Raw genomic sequence first — 25,412 nt, 5'->3', positions numbered from 1 at the left:
TTCACATACGTGTACTCTTTCTCCACAGGCCGACATATCAGAGCTGCAGCAACTCCTGGCCTCCAAAGACGCTGAGATCGAATGTCTGCAGACACAACTGATGGCAAGAGGCGGCACAGCTGACGAAAACACAGAGAGAGGTACACAGCTGACTGACCAATCACATTTGTCAGCCACATTACTGAATCATCTAATCAACATGTCTCTCTTTCTTATGCTTGACTTGTATCTGACTCTTTGCTGACACCTACTGTAGAGGAGGAGTATATCAAGCAGCTGATAAACAAATGTAAGGCATGGTGTGCTGTTTTAACTGGTCTCATTTTCAACCTGCTCTGCTTATAAGCCATGTAACAACCATTTTGTCACGATATGTTAGTTGGTTACATATAATTATTCAGTATAATGTTGTTGATCGTTTTTGTGATATCAGTTCAAATCTAAACAAATCCAGGACATAAGCATGTTTAAGCCTTTTAGCCTCATAATTAGGTTTATGGTGGTGGAGTGTTTGGTTTCATTTTGTGTTGGTTGTAGTAAACTTTCCTGTTTCATTCAACCAATGTCGATAAGTCTCTCAATCCTTTCAAACCGGTCTGGTTAACATGATTTTCCAAGAGTTTCTATGAGTGTTGAGTAGTGCAACATGGAATGAATAAATACATTGTCCCACTTATACAATGGCTACTCTCCAGAAAGTGGCATATTTTAAATCAAATTATTAAGGCTTTACCAGACTAATCCTGACTAATTGTGAATTTAGGAGACTATAGAAAAGCTCTGCATATTTAGCTGAGGTGACATTACAGAGTGCTGTCAATCTCTCTCGCTCTGGCAGAACCATACACAAGCCCCATTGTTGCTGTCTGCAAAAAGGTTTATATGTTTTACCACAATGCCATCAATTGCATCTTTTATCTTTTACCTCCTCATAATTGCTGTAGCTGTAGGTTTGGTGTTTGTTCTTAATTTGTATCCCAAGATTCATCTTCAAAGCTCCTTCAAAGCTATAGTGTAAGATTGTTGTAGTTCCTTTTTAAGATGTGTTTTTGCATGTGAAAGGATATGAAATGGCATGTGGTTTGTCTGTGTGTGTGTTTTGTGACAATATTTTAAGAGCTTATGTTGTGTAGATATTTCCTTTAGGAATCCACAGGATTACTCAGGTTGTTGGTATTTGCATTGAAGCAATACACAGCAACAATTCTATCACTGTGAAAATGTGCAGTGTGTGTGTCACAGGTGATTGTGTGTGGCCAGTCGTGCTGTCACTATGCATTTGTTTTGCTTGTTTATTCACATTAGCATGGCAGTCATGTCTGTTGCCAACATCCGACAGGCTCCCATCAGATGCCCTAAATTACAGAGACTTGTGCTTACTGCGAGTCCCAAAATATAATTTTCACCCCTCCTTTTTTGCTTTGTTAGACCAAGAATACCAGAGGCTGAAGATTGGGATGGAGTCTTTGTTAGCTTCAAATGATGAAAAGGTAAATGAAACTGGGTTTACCACTATTGCCATGACGAATATTTCTTTAATGTTCAGTTTGAAAGTTATTTTGAAGAAAAATAATTAGTCCCCTTATTTTACTTGATTTATATATGTCTGTATTGCTGGTAACAGGAGCGACGTATAGAGGAGCTGACCATTCTGCTTGGCCAATACAGAAAGATGAGGGAAGTCATGGCACTCACACAGGGTAAGCATTACATCATTTTCTCTTATGCAATATGAGGTTTGGATGAAGTACAATGTAAGATACAGGTTTTCTTTCCACCTTCCTAGTTTTTGCAAGTGTTTTTTGATGTATCAAGTTTGTGTTTAACCAGGGAGTAGTGATGAGGATCTGAGTGGCTGTTCAGGAGTCAGAGCCTTCACACATAAAGCACACTCTGATATTGTCAGATCAGAGGTAAGATGATCAAGTATACACTTTTTTCCAACCTACATTCAATGCACTTTGCATATCATCCTACAGGATTCATGTCCTGTAAAATGGCTTTCTCAAAATGGACCCCCCTACACATTTACAAAAGTAAATGAACTAAATTGTGTTTTGCCTTTGCATAGATGTCATCGCTGTCATCTTCTCCATTTGTGCTATCTTCTTCCCCCTACCAGAGAGGATTTGATTCTAGGTATAAACACTCAAAATACACATGCAGCAAACATCTCACAAGTTGCTTATCCATTTCAGTGTTTTACCTAGCGTAGATGGCGGTCAGCACTCCACTAATTAAGAGAAACAGACAGCTAGAGCACAGGAGCTCAGCAATGTACTGCTGTGGACGAAACGTGTCTCACTTATAAAAGGAGTGGCTGTGGCTTGGAATCAGAGGGTCAGTGATCCCCAGTCCCAGATCTTTGGGCAAGATACTAAACCTCTAATTGCTCCTGTAGGTATTGAAAGTGTTTGTTGCTTTGCATAAAAGGGACAGCTAAATGACATGTAATGTTGTTTAAAAGGAAAAGGTCCTTCTAAAAAAGTTCAAGTGTACACATATTTAAACAATTTTCACTGCTTTACCTCACCATCACACAGCCCTGATGGGGAACTGCAGCCTTGTTGTGGGACTGAAAAGGCTGTTTGATGTCAAGGACAAGCAGTGAAAACATTCTAAATATATCGTCCTCCTAAATCAAGGGGGGCCTTTTCCAGCCACCCATATCTAGTTTCAATCACTCTGCTGGAGGTGATACACTAAAGAACTACACATTTGAAAACATCCAAACTATCCCTTTAATCTGAACCTTTGTGTGCCATTTGTTGTAGTATCCATGACTCTATGGACACATCACTGGTGTCCACTGGGGAAACAAGCTTTTGTAATGGGTCATGGTGAGTAGAAGCTTTTTATGTTAGTTTATTTAACAGTGCAGACTTGTTTGCTTTCAATGGACTCAAAGTCTAGACAGTCATCATAATATATGAAATCATAAGTTATATGGTGGCATCCATTTATTATTTTCTAACTTTCAAGGCATCAACGCAGGTTGCTTTCCAGCAGTCTTGAAGAATTGCAGAGTGGATCATTACAAAAGGTTGGTTTATATATATACACATTTCAGTGTTTCCCCTACCATTGTCTTGGAGGGGCGCTGCGCCCCCCCCCTGAAATTCAAGGTGTTTAAAAAAAAAAAAAGCGGTTTTACGCAAATTACATTTGTTTATCCTTCTGTCAGCATTTATTTATTTTGAGACTGATCTGAGCCAATATTTGACTATACACACACACAGAAAGGGCCAATCCCCACTTGAAGTGACAGTTGTGCTCGGTATCATGGCTGCCTCCCAGATGTTTCCATGTAACAAATCAAAGGCTTTAACTCTCTGTTATCTTTAAATGAGACTGCCCAGCCTTTATGGAAATATAAAGGGGGATATCTCAAATCAGTCAGGTTCAATACATATCCCATAGCTGAAGCAGATCAATACCAGAATAACATTTTCTCTTTGTTTTCGAAGCAGGGATCAGTGAATTGGGAGATCTTGCATGAAAGACTAGTTCACTTCTGTTGCTATACTTTCACAGACATTTGGGTCATTTCTTTGAAATGTGGTTCTAGACCAGACAAATAACTGGTTTTGTTATATATTCTCTAGAATCCTCACATGGAGCTGAGCAAGTACCAGACTCTGCCGGGGAAACTCATGATAAATAAGAGAGAGCAGAGAGCCAGGAAGCATGGCGACAGAGAGGGAGAAGAAGAGTATTTGTCTCCTGTCCACTGCCTCCAGCAGGAGGACTACGGTCTCAGTGAGTTTCTCCATTCATCACTAATACATCTTTAAATCATACCATTTTTTGTCTACTGCCTGTCACAATTTGGAAAATTCAGTATTTTCTACTTCTGAAAAAAGAAAATGTTTGTGGGGACATATCTCCCCCTTAACCTCAGTGGTATTTTCATTTGGTGGTTTTAATTGCACTGCAAGAAAGTTACCAAAATTGAGGCAAAGTCAAATTAGTATGTAGTTCTTATGAAAAATTATGTTTGAAAAACAGCAACTTTTCAGAAAACAACAAGCTTTTAAAAAAAATATATAAGTGTCTTTATTGGAGGTGCTGGCACGGACGTAGGACAAGAGGTGGAGCTGAGATTGGCAGAGTTGAAGCTGCTAAGATATGAGCATGCAGATATACCACACTATACCATATGGTTTTCCTGTTTTCTCTTACTAATGTAAGAGAAAACAGGAAAACCATATGGTATAGTGTGGTTTGAACTCTAGGGTCATTGTTCTTTTTTGTGTTTTTGTCTGGCAGATCAACCAGAAAAACTGAAGGAGTGTGTTCTGTCAGATCAGTCCCCCCTTTCCTTTGGAGTGGACTCTGGACAGCAATCTCCTGTCTCACCAGAGAACAGGAAGAGTCAGAGAGGCATTAGGAAACTCTGGGGGAAGTATGTTTCAAAGACTTCTCTGTTAGATATATACACACATACAGTCTACATACAGACACCACACACAGATGTGACGTTCAGGGATATATTTCCCCTAAAACAAAGTGTTTCTGTTGTCCCCAGGATACGTCACAGCCAATCAGGCAGTCCTGCCCAGGGTCACGACCACGAGCTGGGAGAGCTCAAGAGGGGGGGTTTCCGAGCTACAGCTGGACCAAGACTGGCCCGTTCAGGGAACCCACGGTATATAACACATTTATACTTGCATACAGTAAATAGATTTGTTTTCATGGATCCCTGAGAAGCAAGTAAAAAACAAATAAGGCTGATCCATTGTGTATGTTTGGAAGGAGGTACACACGTTTAACAAGCCTGTTAAACAGAGCCAGGGTTTCTTTGACTTAGCTGGCTTGCCAAAATAAAACCCCTGATTAAAGTAATGGGTACTGCAAAGGTGGTTGTTACAGTAGGTCTCTCTGTTTACCCAGATTCCTTCCTGAGCCTCCATGCATGTTCTCATAAATAATTGGTGCGTCACCTGCCACTTCTACAGCATGAAAAACGATCAATGACCACTGAGTTATGCCTTGTTACAATATTGAACAAAAATGTACTGCAATTAAGAAAGGAATACTGGAACAAATGTAGTATTCCTGTAAAAGTTATTTATTTGAAGTACACTCGATGCAATCTGTGCCTCCAATTTAATTCTAACTTGACAATTGCACATTCTGCAGTTCTTAAACTTTAAACTTGATGCAGCAGATTTAAATGTTATACTCAAGAACTGCATTTGGGTCTAACACTTGAATCAATTTGTTATTATTATTTGGGATATGTACCAACAGACTGAGAATCTGTTAAAGTTGCATTATACAAGCAGTTTAAAAACACACTTTAGCAAATCAGTCACAAAAACAACCAAAGTGGTGAAATCAGGGTTTGAAGGAATTTGACCGCACTTCATATGCAAGTAAACATCATACTGATGAAAAATATAGCACATTATTGATGTATGCTCCATGCAAATTTGTAGGATATTTTTTTTGAGAGCCAATGTGGAGAAATACACAGAGAAGACTATTATACTGTATAATAAAACTAAATACACACTTAGTAGGGGGAGGAAAAAGTGAAAAAAGTATGTACAATGTAACTTCCTTTAAAATAACAATAACATAAAACAGTACGCTTGATCAGATTTTCTGCATCACTGATAGGGTAGTCATTCTCTAAAACCAACAAGAATTCGGCCAGTTAGAATTTTTTTATTAAGTGTGATTTGTTGGCATATTTGTTTTACTTTTTCAGCCGGTATACAAACAAAACACCTCAGACAGTTTTAATCTGTCAGTTTCAAATTTGGTCAGTGCCTTCTAAAGACCTTGAGGATGAAAAGTTATGAACCTGTTAAGCCCCATAGCCCTCCAATAAGGCTCCATGTTCACATAGCGTCTTCTTCTGACCGCCGGGGTCTTTTCTCCACACTCGCCTTTTTTGCAGCACATCCAATTGAAAATATTTTTACTTTTTCTTTACGTGTCTGTAAGTAGTCCTTCATAACAAAGAGCAAAAAGCCACTTTGATCGAGCAGATCATCCGGACAGACACTGGATGTTGCTCCCGGTGAGTGTGTGAATTTGATCTCCCTGCATCACTGTCCTGGTGCTGTCAAACCGAGCAGTGAACTCATTCAGACAAAGTGTGAGAGCAAGCATATTCCGGTAGGTGTTCATGGTGAAAAAGTCGAGGGGGCACAGCTAATCTGTCATACAACAGCAGTGATATTGTCTAGATATGTTTGATGAAATCCCGGGCTTAGGCTCTGCCCGCTTTTCTTTCAAATGTTTATCACTCTAAGACTTCAGGGGAGCACTGGAAGGCTCTACTCTCAATGTTTGGGATGTTCCTCTTAATGTTTCATAAAGTGAGCACTCCGCTACACACTCCATTGTGGGGTTTTTTTTTGGAACAGAAAACGGCTAATATTAGCTTGAGTCCTACACTTTAAAACTGTATGTGGCTCCAGGTCCATTAGTCTAATCTTTAAACATGATTCTCTGTTCTCTGTTGATCTTTTTTTTCTTTTTTCCATATCAGAGATCTGAAGATGCCTTTTTGTAAGTGGAGCAAAGAGCAGGTGTGTGACTGGCTGGAGGAAATTGGACTCGGTCAGTATGGCGTCCTCGCTTGCCATTGGGTCACCAGTGGTGATACTCTACTGTCTGCCACCATGCAAGACATAGAGAAGGTACACTGACAGACACACACACATGCAGACCAACTACTGTATATGCTGCATTTTTCATAATTAATGCATCTGTCTGGATCTGTTGGTCTACCTCACAAATAATCTTCCATTCAGCCTGTCAAATCTGTTTCGCTCCTACCTGGCTGATCCATGATGCTTACTGCCTTTATCACGTTCAGATTGCTCACCTTAGACCCCCAGCCTCTGTTTCTATGTCACCAGGATCATAATTAGTTCATTCACTCTGTCAGGATTCGGGATTATTAGGACTCAAATGCAGTTTGAGGAGAAGCGGGATTCAGAGTGTAACAAAAGGCGAGCTTTAATTACAAAACTGGAACTGGTGGTGGACTTCAGACGGCGCCAACACTCCCCCCCGACACCAGTGAACATCCAGGGAGCGGACATTGAGATTGTGGAATCTTACAAATACCTGGGTGTTCAACTGAACAATAAACTGGACTGGACTGATCATTCTGCTGCTCTGTCCAAGAAGGGACAGAGCAGACTGTACCTGCTGAGGAGACTGAGGTCTTTTGGGGTGAGGGGGCCCTCCTGCAGACCTTCTATGACTCTGTGGTGGTCTCACCCATCTTCTATGGTGTGGCCTGCTGGGGCAGCAGCATCTCTGCTGCTGACAGGAAGAGACTGAACAGACTGGTAAGGAAGGCCAGCTCTGTCCTGGGGAGTCCTCTGGACACTGTGGAGGTGGTGGGAGACAGGAGTCCTCTGGACACTGTGGAGGTGGTGGGAGACAGGAGTCCTCTGGACACTGTGGAGGTGGTGGGAGACAGGAGAGTGGCAGCCAAGCTGTCCTCCCTGCTGGACAATGTGCCCCCCCCCATCCAGGACACCCTGTCCTCACTGTACAGCTCCTTCAGCGACAGGCTGCTGCACCCCACCTGTCTCACGGAGAGATACCGCAGGTCCTTCCTTCCTGCAGCGGTCAGACTATACAACCAGCACAGCCCCGGAACTGGAGCCGGAACTGGAGCCGGAACCATGGCTGCGTGGGCCGGACCTAGAGCCGGAACCATGGCTGCGTGGGCCGGACCTAGAGCCGGAACCATGGCTGCGTGGGCCGGAACTGGAGCCGGAACCATGGCTGCGTGGGCCGGACCTAGAGCCGGAACCATGGCTGCGTGGGCCGGAACTGGAGCCGGAACCATGGCTGCTGGAGCCAGAACTGGGGCTGCTGGAGCCCGGGCTGGAATCCTGGCCTTGCATTTCCCAGAAACCTCCCGGAGGATCCGCGGACCTCCCAAGGCCAGGCCAGACCCCAGGAAAGGGTTAGAGGTTTGAGACAAGCTTTCAGGGCTGCTTGTAAAAGTTTTAAGCCACTCAGGCAATGAGCTCCTGAGCCAGGGCTTGCGAGCAACCTCCTGGCGTGCCTCCTTCAAGGCAGCCTCTTTAGCCTGTCTAGATGAGGGTCCCAACCAAGTATAACAAAGTGTACTCTATAGCAGGGGTGCCCAACCAGTCGAGCGAGATGTGTCTAAAAATAGAACAACAATATTCTGTTTTATCGTTAATGTCCTATAACATAATCTTCCTGTGCCAGAATAATGCACTTGAACGCATCAAAGCTTTGTGATTGGCCGGCGTGACCCCATGTGTCGGGGCGTGGCTGGTGGGCAGTGGGCACTAGTTAGCTGACGTTGTCCGTGGCAACAGGAGTGACAGTCTGCACACACACAAGACCGCAATTATGGCAGAAGCAAAAAAGCCCAAAATATATAATTTTCACTCTGAGTGGGGAGGATGATTATTTTTGTATCTATTCCAATTCCAAGTCCATCTGTCTCATCTGCAATGCGAGCGTGGCTTTACCGAAGAAGGGTAATTTAGGAGCGGCATTTCAATACACAGTGCACAAACGCTACGAGACGGAATTCCCTCCTAATTCTGCCCTACGCTCCCAAAAGGTGAGGGACCTGAAAGGACAGCTAAATGCACATCAGTCCATTTTCACCAGGCCCAACAACAAGAGCAAGGCTGCTACCATAGCATCTTATCGTGTCAGTCACGTTCTTGCAAAACACATGAAGTCTTTCAAAGACGGCGAAGTTGTGAAAGAAGCATTCCTGGAGGCTGCCGACGCGCTTTTTGGGGACAGTAAAAATAACAGTAGCATTTCAACAGGTTTGTGATATAATAAAAACTCAAGTTAGATACCGTTATTAATCAGCTGTAAGTTTTAGTTTGTTTGAACTTATTCATTATAATGATTGTACAAAATGGTATAAGAATGCAAACTTAAATTGATTATAGTCTATTATCAATTCAGGTTAAGAAACTAGTGTTGCTTGCATCCTATTTTAAAGGCATTTCTTTTTATACTCTGCAAAAATGCAACAATAAAAGGGTTTGATTCTATTAATTTAGTCTTTTTTATTGCACTTTGGCAGCAGATTCCTGTGTAGCTTCAGATCCGAGTTGTCTTATTAGTAAACCTAATTTATACTTTTGGAGCAACACTATTTTTATATAATGGCAAAGAAAGGGTTCAGAGTCTTTTCTTTTTTCCCTGTGTCATATGTGGCAGCACTGTTCAATGTTTCTTGAAAACATTACCCACTGTAGTTTGTGACGTGTGAATAAACTCCCACTCTGTATCAACAACACTGTTGTGTAACTTCAGTTAAATACTTGTATGTGTGTAGATTAGAAAGAGGTAAGATAAAGGATCTGCAGTATTTTATGAAGTATTAATCGTACAAAGGTCAGTTTTATACAAGTAGAAGTGTGTATTTACCTGGTAGTAGGCTGTCAGTAATGGCTACGCCTCTCTATTTGGACTGGTAGATCTCGGCAGACTGGCAACTTTAAAAGTAGCTCTCGGTTCAAAAAAGGTTGGGCTCCCCTGCTCTAGAGAGTACTTGAGATGATCCGCCTGTTGAGCCAACGAAAAAGAAACTGCTGAGTCCATAATTGGTCGGTTCGTTCTGTCAGGATTCAGGATTATTAGGACTCAAATGCAGTTTGAGGAGAAGCGGGATTCAGAGTGTAACAAAAGGCGAGCTTTAATTACAAAAAGCTGTTGAAAATGAAAAACAAAACAAAAACCATGAATCTATAAACAGGTAGCACGAGGTAGCATCCAGACAAAACCCGATAGTGACAAACATAGAGGGTGACAGGAAAGACAACGAACCGACATGGAGCACAGGGGAAGACTAAATACACAGAAGGGTAATCACAGGACAAGACACAGCTGGGCAGGGGAGGCAGAAACACAAGGGCAACAGGTGAACACAATCAGACAATCAGACACAGGAAGGCAAACACAGGAAGGAAGACCAGACACAGGGAGAACAGAATTTCAAAATAAAACCATAACTAGACAGACAAAACTAAAATCGTGACACTCTCATTTTTTTTTCTTTATCAGGTGAATCTTTTGGATTTCAGCAGTGGTAGAATGTAACTAAGTGCATTTACTCAAGTACTGTACTTAAGCATATCTTTAAAATACTAGTATTTTACTTGAGTATTTCCATTTTATTTTCTCTGCTACATTTCAGTGGCAAACATTGTACTTTTACTCCACTACATGTATTTAGTTTTTATATATAAAGAACACATTTTTATGTTTTATGATGTGATGCATTCCTGTAATACTTAAGTGTCAAAATTGGCTCACATTGATAGCATTAACAGCTGGTTTCTGTCAACAGACTCAATGCGACTCTAAATGACTCTGAAGCAGGCTGCTGTGTCTGTTAATGCTTTGGCTGGTCTTGTTCTGACTGTGATTGGGTTATGATTGTGATTGTGTTCAGTTATCTTGGGCCAGGACTCTCTTAGAAAATAGATTTGTATCTCAATGAGACCTCTCCTGGTAAAGTAAAGGTAAAATAAAGAATAAAAAAAACACAATAATAAATGATTAATAATGAATATTCAATGATTGAAAATTACGAAGTACCTTTTCTCAAGTGTCCTACTTAAGTACAATTTTGAGGTAGTTGTACTTTTACTGGGTATTTTTATTTTATGCTACATTATACTCCATCTCATCTTTGCTTGAATTACTTTACATATTCAGAATATTAGCTAACACAAAATATGAATCATCTGTTAAACAAACATTGACATATAATAATCTTTAAAATATCCAGCAGCAGTATATAAAGTTATTTTAAAAAGCTCGAACTACTTGGTACTTTAAGTATATTTTGATGCTGATACTTGTGTACTTTTACTTAAGTAAGATTTTGAATGCAGGACTTTTTCTTGGAACAGAATATTTAAACAATTTAGTATTGCTACTTTTAAGTATCTCTCAAAAGGTGAAGACATTGTTTCCGTCACTGTGTCTCCAGGAGCCGGCGATAAAGAATCCGCTCCACAGGAAAAAGCTCCAATTGGCCATCAAGACGATCAGCAGCAAACAGCCTGATAAGTCTGCAGAGCTCGATTACATCTGGGTCACTCGTAAGCACTTACAACACACACTCATAATAAAACATTCATCTGAAGTTGCCTTACATTAAAACGGAATATGTTATGTTTCAAAGGTTGGCTTGATGACATCGGACTCCCTCAATACAAAGACCAGTTTAATGAAGGAAGAGTTGATGGGCAGATGCTGCAGTTCCTCACTGTGGTATGTTTTTCAATATTCATCAAATGTTTGATCTAATAACAGCTGATTGGCACATTGCTTTAAAGGTAAACCAGGATTCATCAAATTCTGGTTTATTTTCTGGATAACATAAGGATTTGAAACACATGTTTGCGTTATGGATTAAAGTTGACATACCAGTAACTTTTATACTGAGACTAAATACTTTGTCTGTTTTCTTTGTTGTACTTCTTCTTTTCTTTTCAGAATGAATTGTTATTCCTTAAAGTGACCAGCCAGCTGCATCACCTCAGCCTCAAGAGTGCCATTCATGTTCTTCATGTCAACAAGTTCAATTCCAACTGCCTCAAACGCAGACCCAGCCATCAGGTAGGTGTGTTTGCTGCGTGAGAGTCGTGTTGTTTGGAAACAACACGACTCTGGCTGTCAATCAAGGCTTTAGACTTTTATTAAGTTGTGTGTGTGTGTGTGTGTGTGTGTGTGTGTGTGTGTGTGTGTGTGTGTGTGTGTGTGTGTGTGTGTGTGTGTGTGTGTGTGTGTGTGTGTGTGTGTGTGTGTGTGTGTGTGGTGTGTGTGTGTGTGTGTGTGTGTGTGTGTGTGTGTGTTTTACAGAACCAGTTGGCTCCAAGTGAGGTTGTCCAGTGGTCCAACCACCGAGTCATGGAGTGGTTAAGATCTGTGGACCTGGCAGAGTACGCTCCGAACCTGAGGGGCAGTGGCGTGCATGGAGGGCTGCTAGTGAGTGCACAATATCACTTGTTTGTAGTTTAAGGAAATGCTCCAGAAAGCCTCCTAAATGTGTCTTTACTCTAGATGTTGGAGCCTCGGTTTAACCCAGAAACGCTGGCCATGCTGCTAAACATCCCACCGGAGAAAACACTGCTGAGACGCCACCTAACAACCAACTTTAACAACCTGGTGGGAGCAGAGGCTCATCTCGAGAAGAAGGTGTACACGGAGGCAGTGGGGAACACCCCACTCAGCATCACAGCTAAAGTCAAGGTAATATGATGCATGTGCGAGCAACAGTTTACAGTTTGGAATGGAAAATGAAGAACTTGCCCCTCTCTTCCTGCATGCTGAAAAAAGACACTTTAATCTGAGGTAAGACCTGGGTGTGTCATCACAGTTGAAGCTCTGAGCCTCTAAAGTTTGTTTAAGCCTTCTCTGCTATCACAGACTTAAACATACTTTAAAGTATGGGAGTGCATTAAACCCTCCACTGTGGGTCCTTCTGTGCAGAATAATCCACCATAAGACACCAATGTTGATCCAATCCTGAATTTGGACACTTGGAGAGAAAAACCTCTAAGACAGGGGTCAGCAACCTTTACTACCAACTGCCATTCGGCCCCCTCTTCCACCAATTAAAAATGTTCTGGAACAGTAACAAAATAATTTGAGAACAGCTTATTATGTTTTATGTAAAGTTTTAATATACCAAGAAAAACTATAGTTTGTTTATGAATTTATAGAATGACAATAAAGAAAACTGTTATTTTGTGTTTTCTTCTGTGCAATTTAACTTACTAGTTTTATTACAAAAGAAAACACCTAATTCTTTTAAGGAGGAGAAAAATACACTTGCATGTGTAGGCATACTTGAGAGAAAAAAACAGAACTCTGCAGGCCTGTTCTTCGGCACATGACTAATACATTTTTTTTTTAAATGGACAACTTGCAAATACAAAAACATATAGCTGCAAGAGTACATTTGAAACATAAAAAGAGTAAATATATGAATAGTTCAGTTTGGATTTAATTATGACTCCGCCACATACAGCTGTCAACAGTATCTTCATAACAGCGCTGCCCGTTCAGTATAGTTCACTGACTCAGACTCAGGCCAGTGAACTAATGTCCTCAATGTGTTCCTTTTCTCATGTTGCTGTGTTCTATGGTCTTTACCAAGAGAGACATAACACTCTGAACAATTTCCCCTTTGTTTTCTAAGTCAAGAAAAGATGCTGTCATATTTAATAAATCATTTGTTTGTGTATTCTCCGACTGTTAACCGCGCTCCAAGGAGCAACAACAATATCAGCAGTGGTTCAAAGACAACATTTTATTTGCTATGCTCAGATCTTTGAGCATGCGGGGGTAGGACACTCAGGATGGGTCACCCGTGTGCCAGAGCTTAGACGAGGTAGGATGTGATGCATTTGAGTTAAAAACATTTTAATTTTATTGTAGAATATGATCCTTTCAAAATATTGTCCACTTTGCAAAAAAAAAAAAAAAAATAGCTGTTATTTATTTCCAGGTCAAAGTTACAGGGAGCCACAGCAGAGGGGCTGAAGAGAAGCATGGCCAGGATTTCAAGGTGTAGTCGTGGGGGAGCGGGGCTGAAGTTGGGTTGGTTCAGGGTTGCATCGCTGCTTTTTGCAGATGATGTGATTCTGATGGCTTCATCTCACTGGCGCTCGCAGCTGAGTGTGAGGAGAAGCAGCTCCAAAGCTGAGGTCATGGTTCTCAGCAGGAAACCGATGGACTTGACAGTAGGGAATGAGTCCTTACCCCGAGTGAAGGAGTTCAAGTATCTCGGGGTCTTGTTCTCGAGTGAGGAAACAATGAACGCGAACATGAGCTCAGAATCAGAAACAGGTTTATTACCAGGTAGGTTTACACTTACCAGGAGTTTGACTAGGTGTCGTGGTGCATACATAAAAGTAAAACAACAATTAAAACACAGATAGAGAACTAGAACACATATTTAAAATAATAAAAAATATAGTCAAATATAAATATGACAGTATTTACATTGCATTACAATATGGAATAAAAAAGAAAATCAGGCAGTAATAAGAAAAGAAAACAGATATTGTTGTACCTTGTGTGCATTAATGTAATGCATAGAGTCTATGATGTGGCTGAGGTAAAGTGTCAGTGGGGGGGGCGGGCCTTATTGATGAGGCCGGTAGCGGAGGGGAAGAAACTGTTCAGGTGGCCAGAGGTTTTGAGATGGGGCGGGGTGGGTGCTGCAGTCGCTCTACCGCACCGCTTTGAGGAAGGCAAAGCTCTCAATCTACCGGTCCATCTTCGTTCCTACTCTCACCCATGGTCATGAAGGGATGGTCATGACTGGGGGGCTCCCTGGGGAGGTGTTCCAGGGACATCCAGCTGGGAGGAGACCAAGGGGCAGACCCAGGACCAGGTGGAGGGATTATATCTCCACGCTGGCCTGGGAGCGCTTTGGGATCCCCCCTCAGAACTGGTTGATGTGGCCAGGGAAAGGGGAGTACTGCTGGAACTGCATTACACCGTTAGCATCAGGTTAAGGCTTCTAAAAAGATGTAGAAATCAACATTGAGATATAATGACACTTTTACAAATTGTTATGGCAACAGTTAAAGCAAAGATTTAGCACACATAGAGCAACATTAGAATTCATTTGTGTGAATTTAAGTCCAACGTTTCGTCTCCATTTAGCTTTTTGGTTTCAGCTAAGTCCTGAGTTCCGAAGTTCAACAATTATTATAATCTTTACAAACAGAGCTACACAATTAAGTGCAAGTTATTGCCCCTGTATGCAACACAGAGTGAACATACAGATATTTCAATGAAAAAAGAATAAAATAATATATAAAGTAGTTATCTACATGTACATGTATTCACATATACTGTACTATGTACAGTAAATGTTTAAGTCTGTAGGGACTTGGCTTGGGCACCGGATAGTCAGACCAAGTACGGACTGTGGACTGTAATCTTGAGAGGTGCGCTGGACCCCCACACTGATTCCCAGGCACTTTAAGTATCTTCCCACTACTTCCAATTCTAGGACGGTTCAATTCAAAGTGTGTAGTGCTGTGTGTGAATGTTAGGAAAATATCACTCGTCACCGGCTTCAGCTTCAATATCAGGATACATGTATTTATTATCCTTGCAAGAATGGAAGTAGTCATCACACACAGGTTGCATGGGACAAATAGTTCTCAGAATAGAGTCCTTGACATGCCTTATATACAAGAGAGTGTTACAGTCACAAGATGAGAGAATACTGGTTCAAAGCAGTATTCTGACCTTGGTTCAGATTAGCTGAGGCCTGCGTAAGCAATTAACATGACAGTCATATGCCTATCTCCCTAGGGGCTGTGTCATCATGTTTAATCATTGAACATAGCTATCATATGTTCAACACATTGTCTCATGAGCTTCTTCTATGTAGTCATACATCCTGTTACGTACACAGCTACGTAGGGCCTTTGTTATCATGTGCTACTCTGATATTAGAAGAGTACATTCAGTATTTTCCCAACAGTGAAGATTGAACGTCATGTCCTTTTTTCTTCTTTTATTTGCAGCCAAAGAAGTTGGGCTTCACTAACTTGACTCATCTCAGGAGGAGACGGCCAGATGAATCCAAAGACTACGTGTGCCCAATAGAGTCGTCCTTGCCTCGGTCAGGAGTGCCTGCAGTGAACGATGAAGTGCAGGTGCAGCCCTAAAGCTGGCTTCATGGGTCTGAGCGCAGTCCTGGACCGAGAGTCAGACTGCCCCAGGGCCCGGGTTGGGATGGACAAGAGCAGAGATGATCAATTGCCAAGATAACAGCTGTGACAGCAACATTACAATACCAAATATAATATCAAAGCTCTTTCTATCAACCATCAGCCGTCACTGCTTCTGCTCGGCTTTCTCTGCTTGCCAATAATACCTCAGCCTCCTCCTCCCTGCTCCTCTGAACCCCACCCTGTGCCTTACTAGTGAAGAGAGGCAAGGATGCCAAGATAAACCGCTGCCTATCATGACGGGTCAAATGAGACAATTCATCTACACTCTTTAACGATTTGATTATAATTCCAGTCAGACACCTCACTCGCCGACCTCCACCCCAAACGTGTGCCATGATGTAACTCATCACCATCTCTCTAGATTCCACCCAACAAATGAGTTCATAAAAATATCTCTTGTAAAGTATTGAGTCATTTGTATTTGATTTGTGCACCAGCAACAGATGATTATATGCACTAGTTCATTACCATCATTCTGTCATGTGGTTAAGAAACGTTGTACAATATTTTCATTTGCGTATGTCATTGCAGAACAAATACTAGCATGTTTATTTTGAACCTGAGGTCTTCATTTTGTACTGTCATTTTCATATACGCTGTAATAGTATATTTATTGTAAATAAAACCTTGCTCCGTAAAGGAAGCTTACAGGTGTCAATGATTCAAACCATTTCATAAAAAATCACGTGTGTAAAGTTGATTAATTTAAAAAAAAATAAATAAAAACTTCCATATAAGGAACTATATAAACTTCAGGAAGTAAACATATGTGCGGTTTTCGGGGTCCCCCTATTCATAAATCGTCTTAAAAGGCAAATTAATACACATTCCATAAAGCGAAACAGATGTCTGAGTAACCTGCTTCAACTACTAACCTGTTTTTATCATCACCATCATAATTCTCATCATCACCATCCTCACCATCATGTGGTCCTGCTGTCATGGCTGCGCTCCGTTAACTTCTAAATATGACATGGCATGTTTGAGTTCAGCAGAAACATGCATCACTCCAGTCAGTAATGTATGGCAAAAGGGATTACTTGGTATAGACTGAAGCCAAGGAAACTCATCATCATTTCACTCAATGTCATTCAAGTTATAATGAGTTGGTGAGGTAGTGTGTGTACGTGTGTGTGTTGCATATGGAGATTACAGTGATTACCACGTTGCAAATAGAAGTTCTGTCTGAAGCATCGCCAACCTCACAGAAACTGCTGGTTATGATTTAGGCAGATAATTCACACACCAAGTAACCTCGCCTCTTTGGGAGTGGGACGTTTGAATCACTCAGATAAAAAACTCTAGACATTTTCTGAGACCCTTTATAATGGTAACTAAAGAGTAACCTGGTATTTCACTTGCTGTAATAAGGCAGATGCAAGTCTTGGTTCTTTTGCTCCTGCTGTGTTTGCTGAAGTCATCTCAATAATTGAACCCTGAAGGCTTTGGATAATAAAAACGTTAAACCATGTCTTGGTAGTTGCCTAAATCAACATCACTGGTTTAGTGTTGAGATCAGTTGGATACCAATGCACCAAAAGCACAGGTGTATTTTATAATCTGTATAATGATTGAGTTTTGTGTTTGCTGTTTCCAGTGTCCTGTGTTGTGCAGGCTGGCCTAAATGGCTTACTGACAAAGTAAGTGAAGGTCATTCATAAAGTAATAACTACTTTTTTGGGTATAATATTAGGATGATCATCTGTTCTGTATAAACCCATCTGATGACCATAGTAAGTCACAGTTAAGAGTAGAACTAAAAAAACACAATTAAGTTAAGCTAAGTTTCTCAGTATGATCTTTTTGTTGTAGTTGTAAGACATTACTGCATTAAACAACGTTTAATTTAGCTCACGCTTTTCTCCAAAGTGACTTACAATAAGAATGATGTTGGTGTTGATGTGAAAAGGCTGAATAGGACAAAAACCTATTTAACCCATGTTACTTTGTTAAAAGTAGTTATATTATTTTAGGAGGGAAATATTCAGTGGAAATAAGTTTTCATATTATAAATGATATGTTAAGATACAATAGCTAAACACTTCACAAAAGTATCTTGGAATTTAGACCCATGAAACTTTAAAGACGAGACAGTGGAGATGATGGGAGCTCCTTAGTAAAATGCCATCTAAAGATATCTTTAAACAAAAGTGTCAGTTATATTGTAGGCAAACATTAGCATCCAACAATTTAACAGTGAATCTGTCAGGTAGGGTAATATATGATGTGTTAACCAAAGGAGCAGCTTGTGAAGGTGCAAATGATGGTTGGAACAATTCAGTTCCATGGATATTATCCATTTCAGAAATAACAGATATGAGGAAATGTTGAAACAGTGTAACCATTCAAATAATTTGTACATTTTAAATATGAACTGTCCCGCATATTTTTGTCACAATTCTGAATAAATAAAGCTGCACTACCATCAGCTACCTTGAGAGCTTTTTTGCCATCCCTAAGCTCATTGTTTTGGTGCGGACACATTCCTTACTGTTATGGTTTATTGCAATGCTGCTGTCAACCTTGTTCCTACCTCAGCAGCTGGCAGCTGTTTTCAGTGCAAACACTTCTGACACACATGCATTAGTCCTAAGCAACTGCTCAGCACCAAAAGGCAGAAATAGTCAGTCCCTATTTGGAGGATATGATGGAGCTCTAGAAGCCAAAGAACCAGTTTATTTTCTAAAGCGCTTTACAATAGCTGCCCACTGCTCCTACTACTAGGATGGGTTAAATGCATAGGCCAAATGTCACTGTGTGTGCTGTGTGCTATGCATGTGAGACCCTTAAAGAGGGGTTCATCCCTCTAATTCTATCTTCTAAAGCAGGGGTCGGCAACCCCTGGCACGCGTGCCAGCATTGGCACGCGGCCCCGTAACCAGTGGCACACTAGGAATAAGTGGAATAAGTGTGCACAATATTTAAATTGTATTTTCGGATCCTGAACGAGACCGCCGTCAGAGCGCGTCTCCCCGTTACCTGCAGAAGGAAGCCATGCACGCAGCGCAGCCCCGCTCTCTTTAACTCCAGGTGACTTTCTGCCGCTTTCCTCCGTGGTGCAGGGCTGATCGTTTCACCACAGAGGAAAGCACTTCACAAATTGCAGTACCCATAAGGAGCTTTACAAATGCCGCAGTTTTTGCGTGGCTGTGTCTTTAGTTGAAAGCCCAGTGGCGATCTGCTCATCTCTCATTGAAATAATATGCTACAAAGGGGCGGACTGGCCATCTGTGTGTTGAACTTTCCTGTCGGCTCCCAGACCGTAGTCGAGGAGGGCAGAAGCAACAAGCTTCAGGTTCAATAACCCACTTTAGCTTAAATGACTGGAGAGAGGCGAGCTCTTCTTGAGAGGCCGTTGCATTTATTTAGCTGTTCTTCTGTTTCACAAAATACATCACAGACCTCTGTTTTTCTGCTGCCTCGTTTCACTTCCAGAAACATACACACGCTCACTCACTCTCGCTCTACCATCCACACACACACATGCACACGCCACACCCCTCTCTCTCTCTCTTAAAGGGACAGCGATCTCATCTCACTCTGCATAACATGTGTGTTCTGGAGAATTACAGAACGGACGATCGTCCTTATTATTATGCCGTTTAAACCAATTATTTAAATGTGTTTGTTAAATTCGGTATCATGTAAGTTGCGCTGACAGGTCCACACACTGCTTCCCCGCAGCGAGGCTCCCCCCGCCCTCCTGTTGATAGTTCACGAGCGTCAAGCTCCTCAACGACCCCCCCCCCCCCCCCCCCCCCCCCGTTGATAATTCTCGATCGTTGGCACGCTGATAACAATTTTTTTTTTAATGGCACTTCATATCAAAAAGGTTGCCGACCCCTGTTCTAAAGAGTTGGAGCTCAAATAAATCTGTGTTAAAGATACATTTCTATCAGGGCTTTGTATTGGCAAGATTCTGGGTAACTATTAAATATGTACCCTTCTGCAAGGTGATATATTAAGATTTGTTATTTATAATTCCATGTAGTCTTTCATAATAAAAACACAAATAAAATGTTCTTCTTATTCCCTAACGTAACATTAAAATATAGAGCCAAACTTGAAGCTGCTGAAACCCATGTTTTCTTCTGTGCTTCCTTCAGAAAGAAACACAGTAGAGCAATTTGTTTACTCATCAAACCCTTCAGGCTTACCAAGGTGAACTGGTAAGATGAGTCTTTGTGTACCTAGCCTTCCTACAAGTTACAGACACCACACCCTTGTTAACACGGTCACGCAGGAACACCCCTCAGAACCTGGGGTAAGAAATCCTCTCTATTCTACTGAAGGTTCAGTAGATATCAGGAGACTGAAGACTAAGCAGCAGCTGTGCATCTCAGATAGGACTGGAGCAGAAGGCAGGTAGTGTACTTGGAAATACAGAAACTTCTAGAGCATCCTGGTGAGTATCTGCAATTATTTTGTATGCGTTTTTTTCTAAATCAGATTTCAGACCATGTCATTTCTACTATATTAGCACATTATGGTGTCCACTGTGAAATAAAAGACAGTTGCAATGGTTCCGTATTGTGGGACAGAAATAATACAGATGAGGATTTTCTTTTTTACACAAAAACTCATGGAACAATCAATATCTTTCCAGGGTATCAGGGACACCACCCTCTGAACTCCCATCCTCCATTATTAGTCCACTATGGGCCAGACAATCAGCAAACCAACCAACCCCCAGAACTCCAACTTATCTTTAAAGCTCAGCTCCCCCAGCTCCAACGAACAGAACATGGCCCCTCGACCAAGCATCTTCTCCACATTAAGAAGGCCCCTCATCACCAAAACCAATGATTTCATACCGCTATTCAATGATTGCATCTCTGCCGCTGCATCCAGAACACAAGAATACCTCCTTTTCAAAGACCCAGAGGACAAGTTCCAAGCAAGCTCTGAGGTGCTCACCCAGGTAGGCCATCCTTTGAAAGCTGTGATCTTAACAATCTTAGACCTATAACCATTACAGGTCACACAGATAGTGCAGTTACATGCAGTATATTGAACTCTTTGGTGTTGGTTCTCTTTCCTCTTCAATAACCCAGCATTGCAGAAATTGAAACATTTTCAGGGATCAGATCATTTATTTCTCCCATAAACCTGACAATTATTATTGCCTTTATACTTAGTTGATTTGATCACTACCTTGCTCCTTGGCATCAGTAAAAGAATCCCTCCGGCTCAGCCAAACTATACTGCTAAGATTTGAACTCTAGGAAATCAAGTCAGGGCTTCTAAACTCTGGAATTAGAATCAGGGCTGCAAACCATTTTTTGTCTTTCAATTCGCCTTTGAAAAAAACTGTCTTTTAGATTTGTATTTTTTATTTATGTCTTATGACATTTTGTGTGTTTTATTTTGTGTTTATTATTCTTGCTGTTACATTCTCATTATTATCTGTTTAATCATAATGGACTTTGTAACTATTTTTTAAAAGTGCTATATAATCAAAGTTAACTATTTTTAAAATCTATACTTAAAAAACCTCTTTAGAATTCAAAAATGTCTTTTAGGTGGTCTTTAAAACATCTTGCCCTTTAACAGGTCTTCCTAATGACCTACATCTCTCAGAGTGTCAGCCTGAACATGACAGACAGATTCAACTGCACGGCCATGACGCCTGAGCAACGCATCCTCTTAGGGCCCGACTGGGTCTGGGCCATGCTTGAGAAGCCCACCAAGAACCCTCGGATCCAGATCGCTGTGCAGGTCCTACACCTCCCTGGCAGGGAGGCTGCTGAGGAGAACAACATCCCCCAAGAGGCCTGCACCGAGTCCATCCAGATTGCACAAAAGGAGTCCAGTAACAAGACCACATACGAGAGAATGGTGGACTTCTGCACATCCATCGGCAAGGACTGCTACGCCCTCTTCTTGTTCTTGGGAAAGAAAAACGACAAGGGGAATATCTACGGAGTCCTCAGCAACAACTTTGAGGCTGCAATCGGAAAGTGCAACAAGATTGACAGAGCTTTTATCGAAAACTTCTTCAAAGGCTCAAGGTACCTGCATACACCTCCAGGAATGATGCAAGCAATTGTAACCAAAAAAGAGGGAGACTCTCTCACTCTCATGGTTAAATTCAGCTAAAACAAAGCACCTTTCACGTTTTAATGACCAATAACATGATACATTGATATGGTAGTAAAACCTTACATGGTCAACTTTATTGACAAAGATGTTGAGTTTGATATAGTATAATGCCTTTGAAAGAAAATGCCTATGATATTTTCAATGTATATCTGACAGTGTGCTTTTTACTGAGAACTTCACTACATGATAACTGGATAGAAAACAGGAAACAATTATACCTAAAGTTGAAATAAGTGGAATTATCTTTAAAGCACCAACCTCATGATAAAGGTTTGGCAGAGGAAACTAACATTTGGAATTATGTATACCTTTTAAAATGAATAAAAGCTGCAAATCACTTAAATGTTTTCATTAAAAACTCCTGCTTTAAGAGTTTTTGAAAAGAAAAACAACTTCACTTGTTATTGGAGGGAAGGCTCAAATGAGACAAACTAATTGTAAGACTCACAAGGATAAATGTTACAAGATTAATATAGGTACAGATGTGTTTACCTGCATGCAAGTGAAAACACATCTGTATGTTAATAAAATCACAACCTGGTGTTGAAAGATTGACAACAATAACAGCAACGTAGTGTCTCACCAGTTCTCAGCTGTTTTTGGACCACTTGCATATTGCTTATAATCAACCTGAGCTACAAGTTGCTTATAGGCAATACTGTTAACTGTTTGTATTTACTCCGAAATGTGTATTTAAGCATTAACCTGAGAATATTTTCTTGAGGTAAATGTTCTTGTTGTCTTTGAATTAGCATTGCGAAATGTAATGGGTTTAAATAAAGTTTGAATCTTGCATTTCTGTCAAATTGTGGCATTGTTTTGGGATTAGTAGAAAATAAACATGTTAATGTAGGGGCTGATGAGTCATTGTTTTACACAAAGAAAACTAACAGGGACACTAACACTCCACTACTTATTTTTCTTTTTACTTTGACTTCTTACAGTTTTAACACAAATACCTGTATTTTCTACTTCTTACATTTTCAAAACAGGTTTGTAACTTTAGTTTTTTTTTTTCATTTTCATTTCATGACTTAAACACTTTATCCAGGATAAAAGCCACATAGCTGCACCTGCAAGGTGAATACAGAACAGCTGGTAAAAAAAAAAGTGTTTGAATTCGTACATTAACAGGTTTATGATATCACTGTGGATCTGACTTTAATTACATTTGACTCGAGTGTTTCGTCAACTTAATGTGTTGCTTAAAATAATACTTCTGCATACAGTATGTGACACTGTGAGTATTGCACGGCCAGATACGGCTCAAGAAGCTGACTCAGATAAGGAAATATATGATACATTATGATGTGATATGATATGAATGGTAATGGGACACATCAACGTCTGCACTCACAGTGCCGCGGACTGTACTTAATGTTACTCTGATCCGGTTACTTATGTTGTGGCAGATATATAAGTAAGCTTTCTTAACGCTAATGTTATAATAGTCAGATTGCTCTGAAGATGGGAGGGGATATTCTATTCATTTTCACGTTCACACAGTCGGTGATTTTTGCCGGCCGTCTAACGGCAGTTTTTCTGTATTTCCTCTATCCTGTAATACGACTTGATAGCTTTAAACTCCGCACACTGAGCTCTGATTGGTCAGCAGGCGGTGCTTTCACTGAGTTGATCTCTTATCCTGGAACCAAACCATAAGCAGCGTAAGTTACCATGGAGATCTACCCTGGTAAGAAGTGAACCAGCGTCGTAGGACCGGAAACCCAGAGTTAACCCTGAAGTTACCTCGCTCAGCGAAAATCCGGCTTCATAGTACAGGCCTCAGGTCAAAACATTTTCATTGCCATTTCTACACTTTAGAATCAGAATCAGAATCAGGTTTATTACCAGGTAGGTTGACACATACGAGGAATTTGACTTGGTGTCATGGTGCATACATAAACATAAAACAAAAATAAAAAAACACAGATAGAAACTATTTTAAGAACACTATAAAAACATTAAAAAATAAGATAAAATATAGTAAAATAAAAAATAAAATAAAGCAGTTTATTTACATTGAAATAGAATGGAATAAGCTTTGTGCATATGACAATAAAACCTTTGAATCTTTGAATCTTATTTGTCCACACACACTCTCCTCTGAATTCACGTCCTGTGTCCCTTTAGGCGGTGCGGCGCTTCATGTCTCTGGAGTGTAAATGTCACGGAGTCAGCGGCTCCTGCAGCGTTCGGACCTGCTGGCTGGCGATGGCCGACTTCAGGCTGACTGGAGATCACCTGAAGAAGAGGTACAGAGGTGAACATCAACCAGGACGGCACCGGGTTCACACAGACAGACACACACACACACAACACACACACACACACACACACACACACACACACACACACACACACACACACACACACACACACACACACACACACACACACACACACACACACACACACACACACACACACACACACTTCAAGAGGCCCAGCAAGAACGACCTGGTGTACTTCGAGGACTCGCTGGACTACTGCGTACGGGACCACAAGTATGTAGCCCGTACGCAGTAGTACATACAGATACATACAGATACATACAGATATGTATCTGTAGAAATATAATAATAATAATAAAGATGTATTTGTGTAGCAGTTTTGTGCTTTAACAACAAGGCACACATCACAATTTAGACAAACTTCACACTAAATTAAATAATGATCCATCTCTAAAATAAAGGAAGAATAAGCCAATAAATATGATAAAATATATAAACCTATAAAATAAATAAAACATTAAATTAAAATAAACAAAAAGCAGGGGATCAGAATCAGAATTCCTTCAGAAGTCCCAAAGCGGGAACATTTACAGAAAAGTGGCAAAGCAGGTCAACATAAAGGCCTACAATAATAGTGACTTATTAAATCTTAAAAAAGAAAAACACACGTTAGTAATAAAATACAAAATAAAGAGAAATGAGTACACATCCAGGGATGAAAATTAGTCGCATCATTTCTCTCTCTCTCTCTCTCTCTCTCTCTCTCTCTCTCTCTCTCTCTCTCTCTCTCTCTCTCTCTCTTAAAAGCAAGAGTGAGTGTGGATTTTAGATTTCATAAGAATAGTTTTTAAACCGGTTGTGTTTCACTATAGCTGTGTGCTCTATAGTGGAGGGAGAGCTCACTTTTAACTCTGTTTTTATGTGAAAAGAAGTCTTTAAAAAAAATCTCTCTCAATGTCTAGTTAAATGAGCTCATTGTTGTTGAAAATAAAAATAAAAGTAGTTTTTTTTAACTCTCTCTCACTCTCACTCTGACACTGACTCGGAAACGGACTCGGACTCTGACACTGACTCGGAGACGGACACGGACTCTGACTCTGACACTGACTCTGACTCTGACACTGACTCTGACACTGACTCTGACTCTGACTCGGAGACGGACACAAACTCGGACATGGATTTCCGACACGGACACAGACTCTGACACGAACACGGACTCTGACTCTGACACTGACTCTGACTCAGAGACGGACTCTGACTCTGACACTGACTCTGACTCTGACACTGACTCTGACTCGGAGACGGACACGGACTCGGA

General features: G+C 40.9%; 2 protein-coding genes across 2 annotated transcripts in view; both read left to right on the top strand.

Moving 5' to 3' along the window:
* ppfibp2b (PPFIA binding protein 2b) overlaps positions 1-17,228 on the top strand; it is a gene marked incomplete at its 5' end in the record, with an annotated part of 36,010 nt that extends 18,782 nt beyond the window's left edge. The window contains 19 exon segments of the mRNA XM_034132877.1: positions 29-140; positions 257-289; positions 1,429-1,490; positions 1,625-1,700; positions 1,831-1,913; positions 2,072-2,139; positions 2,775-2,840; positions 2,983-3,043; positions 3,606-3,759; positions 4,270-4,405; positions 4,529-4,648; positions 6,506-6,656; positions 10,982-11,093; positions 11,177-11,265; positions 11,491-11,613; positions 11,857-11,982; positions 12,058-12,246; positions 15,549-15,686; positions 15,688-17,228. Of these exon segments, the coding sequence (XP_033988768.1) occupies positions 29-140; positions 257-289; positions 1,429-1,490; positions 1,625-1,700; positions 1,831-1,913; positions 2,072-2,139; positions 2,775-2,840; positions 2,983-3,043; positions 3,606-3,759; positions 4,270-4,405; positions 4,529-4,648; positions 6,506-6,656; positions 10,982-11,093; positions 11,177-11,265; positions 11,491-11,613; positions 11,857-11,982; positions 12,058-12,246; positions 15,549-15,686; positions 15,688-15,795 (2,007 nt within the window).
* A 2,848-nt stretch (positions 17,229-20,076) lies between these two features.
* Positions 20,077-22,712, top strand: rep15 (RAB15 effector protein). Its single transcript, XM_034132906.1, has 3 exons — positions 20,077-20,163; positions 20,365-20,679; positions 21,312-22,712. Exons 2-3 carry the CDS (start codon positions 20,416-20,418, stop codon positions 21,855-21,857), a joined length of 810 nt encoding a protein of 269 aa, XP_033988797.1. The 5' UTR covers positions 20,077-20,163; positions 20,365-20,415; the 3' UTR covers positions 21,858-22,712.
* Positions 22,713-25,412: the final 2,700 nt, after the last annotated feature.

The sequence above is a fragment of the Trematomus bernacchii genome, unplaced genomic scaffold, assembly GCF_902827165.1.
Source record: "Trematomus bernacchii unplaced genomic scaffold, fTreBer1.1, whole genome shotgun sequence".
NCBI lineage: Eukaryota > Metazoa > Chordata > Actinopteri > Perciformes > Nototheniidae > Trematomus > Trematomus bernacchii.
This window is presented reverse-complemented; position numbering and strand designations above follow the sequence as displayed.